This window comes from Centroberyx affinis, unplaced genomic scaffold, assembly GCF_046629955.1.
Source record: "Centroberyx affinis isolate AG114_WGS23_722 - 3 ecotype Tasmania unplaced genomic scaffold, CSIRO-AGI_Caff_v1 ptg003785l_1, whole genome shotgun sequence".
In the NCBI taxonomy this organism is placed as follows: domain Eukaryota; kingdom Metazoa; phylum Chordata; class Actinopteri; order Beryciformes; family Berycidae; genus Centroberyx; species Centroberyx affinis.
In genome coordinates, this window is record NW_027281655.1 from 97601 (window position 1) to 104610 (window position 7010).

The 7010-nt window shown below is 43.4% G+C and overlaps 1 protein-coding gene across 1 annotated transcript in view; it reads left to right on the top strand.

Moving 5' to 3' along the window:
• Positions 1 to 2845, top strand: part of phactr3b (phosphatase and actin regulator 3b) — a 41980-nt gene extending 39135 nt beyond the window's left edge. The window contains exons 10-13 of the mRNA XM_071541105.1: positions 1160 to 1221; positions 1391 to 1531; positions 1828 to 1904; positions 2669 to 2845. Coding sequence (XP_071397206.1) covers positions 1160 to 1221; positions 1391 to 1531; positions 1828 to 1904; positions 2669 to 2684 — 296 coding nt within the window. The 3' untranslated portion in view covers positions 2685 to 2845. The remainder of the gene's footprint in view (positions 1 to 1159; positions 1222 to 1390; positions 1532 to 1827; positions 1905 to 2668) is intronic.
• Positions 2846 to 7010: the final 4165 nt, after the last annotated feature.

Consider the following 7010-nt stretch of genomic DNA (forward strand, 5'->3'; position numbering starts at 1 on the left):
AACACTATAATATTCATAAAATATTCCTATAGTCTAGTGTGCTCATTAGTGAGTTTATTTTATCCCCTATGGTCGCCTATCACTATAATATTCCTGTACAGAGACTTATAGTTTTACTGTGATATTTGTATATTCCTAGTTTATCATAGTAAAATCTACTATAGGACTTTTTCCAAAGGGACAACACTGTTTACTGTTTTATTCAGAAGAGTATTTTTTTAGGAAGCAGCAGATTCAGGTCTCTTGGACTGATGCCACTTCCGCTGTCACACATTTAAATCCGTGTAAATCCTGAATCAAGCTCTACAAACGCACTAGAATAACAAAGTCGAGTCCCGCGTTCGTACCTCTTGTGTTCAGACATGGCACCTGTGAGTCTCCAGCAGCTGTCTGTTTCATCACCGGTGCTCTCTGTCCCTTCCCAGGGCCATGTGTTCAAGCGAAACACAAACACAGCTAAGGGCCTTGGCCATCAGCAGATGAAAGCTGCACCAGGTCCCACAGTCACACGAGCTCGTGAACCCCAAACCGCAGGCCGAAGTCTCATTAAAAGCTTTTTTGTAAAACGCACATCATTCAATCACGTGTTCCCCTTCGCGAGGCTTTCATCCAAAAAGCGGTGAAAGAGAGTGAGATTGACTCAGAGGGTGACAGGTGCCAGCCTCCTCTTAAGCTGCCAAAACTAGTTCAGCAGCTCAAATATATTTTTTTGGAACGGGGGAAAAAAAGAGAGAGAGATTAAAAATAAATGAAGCAACATCGAGCGATCTTCCTGCTTGTATCTAATAAAGATGAATCCTATTAGTGCCTTAATCTGCCCGTGCCTCTGCCTCTCTCGCTCACACACGACCAGACACTCGCTGATCCAGACTTGGAAGTCAGGCCATGAGTCCTGTCCTATAAGCCCAATCCCAGGCTAGCTGTTGGGACTGTTTATTACGCAGGGGATCAGACATAGTAGTAGCTCTGTTAGTCACAGAAAATGCAAAATGTCTTTCCAAATTCCTGTATGTTTATCGCAGTTGGTGATTAAAACGATTCCGATTTTTCGAGCGGCACTACTTTTGTTCGTCGCCATGGCGATGCAGTCATAGATGCAAGGACGTTCGATTTTTTGCCTTACGTTTCTGTTATTTGCCTTTCTCCTTGGTGCCAACAGAAAGAAATGACCAGACTGAACAGGAGGAGAGGAGGGAAATCAAACAGCGGCTGAATAGAAAGGTAGGCGCCAATAACGCCAACTATTTCCTAACATTTCACCCACTTAACCCCACACATACAACCTAGTGAAACCTGAATGCACCGCCTGGTATATAACAGACTTCCCACTGCTATATTGTTTACGACCGTCTCCTCTAACGGTGGCGCTCGTTTTTTGTTTTTTTTCCAGCTTAACCAGCGGCCGACAGTGGATGAGCTGCGGGACAGAAAGATCCTCATTCGTTTCAGCGACTATGTGGAAGTGGCCAAAGCTCAGGACTATGACAGACGCGCTGACAAGCCCTGGACCAGACTGTCAGCTGCTGACAAGGTATGTTCAAAACCCCCGTCTGCTGCGTCTCTGTCTTTAGGCTCCTGTTGAAATAGTTGTGTATTTATAGATGGGTTAATTTTTGCGGTGCTTGTATTCTTTGCCGCTGACCTTTTACATAAAACTCGCATTGTCTTACATAATCCTCAGATATTCCTCTCTGCTTTACATAAGGCATGGTTTCCTAACCTTTTTCGTTTGAATAGCTTCACCACCTGTGCAACTGCTATGCGCTATATATATAAAGAGACACACCTGGGCTTACGCTCGTCCTTGTTGTTGTTTTTCTTCTGCAGGCAGCAATACGGAAGGAGCTGAACGAGTTCAAAAGTAACGAGATGGAAGTTCATTCTTCGAGCAAGCACCTGACAAGGTCAGTGGGTTCACTCTCGGTTTGGTCTTATTGTCAACTGATGATTTCTATAGCTACTTTATTTTGCAGTTTAACAATAGACATACAGACATGTGACAAAATAAAAAAAAAGGATAAGTAAACAAATAGACATGACGACACAAAAAAGAAATAAAAACGGGTGTGACATGGGCTGACAGACCAAATTATGGGTTATAATCAGGCATTTGCATGTGTATGTTCACCAGTATCTATCTATGCACAGATATAGCAGTACGTATAGATAGAAAACTATCGTGCCTTTCATATCTCATCCCAAAAATATATATGACTGTAAAGTAAACTGATGATTTCTAAGAGGGTCAATGTGACAGTGTGCAGAGACTCAAGGACATGAATTATCCTACGTTTTCACATCAATGGGTCCGGACCCTGCAGAGCAGGGCCAAATTTAGCTGCATCCAACCCTCTGGAGATGAGAAAGTTGCACCCTTTCGCACCGCCTTTCCAATATAATGAATGTCCGCACATATTTAGCTTACGTTTTGCTTACGCTATATGTTAAGAATAACTATCAGCAGCTAAAAAAAATAAAAAAATAAATGTCCGCCCTGAATTAGCCTGGGTTGTGCTTACGCAAGACCCCGTTTCTGAGGAGAGGCTATTGGCTGCTCTTAAGAGCACTGTCCATTGGGCTATTAATAGGGCTCTGATTGATGAAACCCCTGGTATGGGAGTGTTTCAGCCCACGCTCACAGTTTCCCCTCTTCTCCCCCTTCGCACAGGTTCCACCGGCCTTAGCAAGGTTTCTTCTGTGAAGAGTTGCTGATGTTTGGTTCTGTCAGTGAAGACCTTGCATGGAGTCTTCCAGTGCCCTGGCCCACAGTCAGTGGGTGTCCTGATATTTGGGTCCAGTGAACCTTGGAGGCTATGTCTCTAGAATTGGAGCTGCCGGGAGACGGAGACGCATGCAGCAAGCTCCACTTCTGCTCAGAGGAACATCTTCCTTAAACCCCTCATTTCACCTTGTCGGAGGAGCGGGAAAAAAAACACAAGGGTCATATTTGCCATACGAAAACAAAGACTCTTTTTTTTTTGTTTTGTTTTTGTTTTTTTTGTAAACAGACTCTTTTGGAAGATGGCCTTTTTTCGATGCCACACGGGGGGAAATGTGCATGTGACCAAGTCAGCCTGTCCCACTCCAGTACCAGTAGTCACATCCCCAAGCTGTGTCTGGGTCTCACCGATTCAGTTGATTCAGTTTCATATCGACAGTGTAAATGTTCTTAAACAGAAACCTTGTCTGTGTACAAGACAAAAATCCCTTTGTAAGCACTATTTATTGTCTGCACAATACAGGTTTTGAATTTGTAAGAAAACCTTGTTTGTCTTGTGTTCGGTGTGATTGCGGTGTGTGTTTTGCAAAGCGTACATACGGTCGTGACGTGACTTCGGGTGATATTTGCCGACTACACATCATGAATGGGTTGTATAATCCCTTCAAATTTATGTTCTGTGTGTTTTTAATAAGCAGATACTCAACTTTACAGCGTTGTGTCAGCTGGTAGCACGACATCCCAAGTACAAGTCTTGACAGAAAATGGTTTGACAGACCCTCTAGGAGAAAACAAGGGGCAATTAGCCTACAAGCTGTAAGCAGTGACCCATTTGTAGCCTCTTTCCGTCCCTTTTCACCATGCAATCTATTATTCCCTCACAAATTAGGACAGTCGTCATCTTTTGGGGGCATTATCTCTACCTGCACGGTATTAAGCAGGTTAGTTAGGTTAATCTGCATCATGAAAAGCCAGCTCACCTGACTGCATTTACCCAGTTTGGGGGAAAATTGCTGCCCTAATAACTGTTTGTGCCGCTGCGCCATGCTGGCAGAGGAACAAGAATGGAAGAAACAGGCCATTGTGTCTGGCTTATTGAGATCCCCGTGTCACACTTCTTCCCCCGGCCTGCCTAGTAAAATACCTGCTTATTTCCTGACGAACACAGTAAAATGATAGCCACTGTAGGTACATGTGAGGTCATGGAAAATTCGCTTTTCAGGGGGGGGTGGTGGGGGGTGGAAGCCTCATGCTTTGGTGACATGGATTAGATAAAAAAAAAAAGAGAAGTGCAACCGTTTAGATTGGCAGGGACGGTTTTAGCCACGTTTCTGACATCGACGCGCACGTTGTGTGAGTCAGAGCCGGCAGCCTGGCACTGGCCCCCGAGGACAGATGGCAGCTCCAGTAAGTCTTACTGTACACCAAGACCACTCGCGGTGTGGAGTAATGAAGTGAGCCGGTAGTGACCAGTCCCTACCCCATCCCTCCGAAACAGCCTGAGACCTGTGGAGGTGTGTGGGAGGAAGGGATGCTCTCATTGGGCCTGAGTGGGATATCCTGACTTCCGGGTGTCCCTCAGATGGGTGAAGGCCAAGGCTAGGCACACACACACACACACACACACACACACACTGAACATATGTTGAGCAATTTTTAGCCAACTGTAAGTGTGATGACTTTTTAGCCTCTTAACATGCCATGGAATATAAGGCACGTCATACTTTGGACCACTTCCTTTTTCCACATATTCCTGATAAAACACTTTTTCCCATTTTTCCGGCCACGCTACTGAAGAACAATTCCCTGCACTACGTAAAAGCACTACATAACAACATCATTACTCAAGAGCATAAGACCACATAGAGGCTGACAGTAAGAACCACACATGAACAAATTGTTACAGCTTTAAATTATGCATATGAGGAAATCACTTGGTGCTCACATTACACTTGAAAGTAACAATTAACAACTGTTAGCAGTGATGCATCACCCCTTATTTCAGAACACATAGGACATAATGGGGTTTTAATGGTGCAACATCAGGCCTGGGACTCATAACGATGCGTTCATTTTGATTTCCGGAGAAAACGTCACTATGGAACATCATGCTGTAGACCTTATATGGAGGCTTCTTATATAACTGCCAGCCAGAAGCGCAGGATGGCAGCCCAAAAAAAGGCACAATGCGGCTCTGCTGCATGGATGTGTGTCCCGACACACTGGCATGATGAATGAAACCCAAGCATCCCTAAAAGACAGAGGTATTGAAGTTAGTTATTGTTTTCAGTGCAGGTTTAGAATAAACAATGGAGGATTTCAGCTCAAGTATGGAGACGTTTCAGATAATCACACGTTGGATGTCAACATAAAGCCTTGCAGTATTAAGATGTTTGCTTCATTGTCGAGGCTCTGCTACAGTTTACAGTTTACCGTTTAGTTAATGCCCTTATCCACAATAATTGCTACAGTGGAATAAGTCATCGTCTGTGAATCCAATAATTACCAGCAACCTACAGAGGCCAAGTGCAAGAGACAACAACAGAGGGTTGCCAGGTTATGAGTGCCTTCTGGGAGCCATGGATATAAAACAGATTTCTTTGGGGAGTGCAATTGAATAATGTTTTTTTGTTACTTCTGCTAAATTGATCGCCTACAAGACAAAACTTTTTGCAGACAAAGAGGCTTTTGTACACTGCGATCAGGAATCGGTGATGAGAAAGGTGGTGATGGGATGGTATGAGGAAATCAACCCTAACCTAAAGTGTATCTCATTTTAACAGATGACACTGTTACTTCTGCAGGGACTAGAATGCAAAAATGACCATACAGTTTATTTCATATTTTACTTTGGTTTATTTAGTGAATGGAAACATGCAATGACAAGGATTGCACATGAACAGAACAATGTGTGGGGTGGCTTGAAAAAAACACTCTTTGGACTTATGAAGAAAAGGTCACCCAAATAAAAACAGAGATATTTATAGCATGTATTCATGAGGTGTCAAATAAGAGGAAAGGAAAACAAAAAGTGAAGATAAAACATATTGAACTTGGGTGGATCTAAAACAGTAGGAGATGTAGCAACAATGGTGTTCAATCAAATATGCCTTGACAGTTTTCTTAAAGATGATTTCAGGTCGACATTTTTGGACTATGATTGTCTGATAAGGAATTACACATTGGTCTTGGGTAGTTTTTTGAAAAAAGATAAGAAAAACTGGGGTTTTAGATTTGGGCAATAGCTCCATCTAGTGCTTACTAACAGTAACACGTGACTGTAACAACCTATTCCATATGAAATCAACAGTATTATGCCTGTAGTAAGTGATTGATAGGTGAATGGCATTGTTATTGCCTAATTCTGCCATTTTTAAATAACCAAGTGATTCAAATGACGGTAACATTCTCAATCAATATTTACTGAACAATCCCTTTATTCTGGTCAGCCTGAGGTAAGACCTTGAGACCGACGGGTGTTGTAGAAAAGGCTTGATATGCTCTGTAATGGCTGTGGATGCTCAGCTAGCTGCTATCATGTTTAAAGCGTGCCATGTGGCCATACAGCTGCAGCGAGTGAGGCAAATGGAAGAATGCCCTCCTGAGAGCCAAGCGGCCCGGCCTGCCAGAAAGTCCTCTGGAATCTGGGCTCTAGTATCAGTGGAAACTGTCTGGTGAAAGGTCAGTACCGTCTGGATCTAAGGGAGCCAGTTACTCTGAAGCAGATGACCTAAAGACTGCTCCCTGTAATCCGCGTGAAACCCCCCTCTCCCAAAACAAAACAGGCTCCAGAAGAATGGGGTCAACCCTGTTGGTCATAGCAGAAAGCATGCAGCGGCAACAGACGCCTCATGTTGCAAGTACATTATTATGTCTCCTCCATGTGTGTGAAATCAATGCAAAATATGAATTTGTCACATTGTGCCATTCTGCGTTCATCCGTTAAGGTAGAACAGTACATATGTTTGTCAGACTGTCGATCGTGTAAAATTGGGTCACCAGACTCGCTAAAGTGACGAGTGAGCAAATTCCTCTGTAGTTCTCTAGAGGGGTGCCAGGGGTTTAAGCTGAATACCATCCCAGCAGGAATTCAGACAAATCCTTCCATGACTTCAAAACAATATCAATATTTTATGAGTGAACTGAAATGCGTGGTGAGACTAACCAGATGTTGGGCCCATTACTGTACCAGTAAGAGCGTATTATCATCAAGCTACAATCATCCATTAGAAGCGGTTTTGTACTGTGGGCAGTGCTACAGCTTTAATGAGACCTGATTATTTTTGAATTG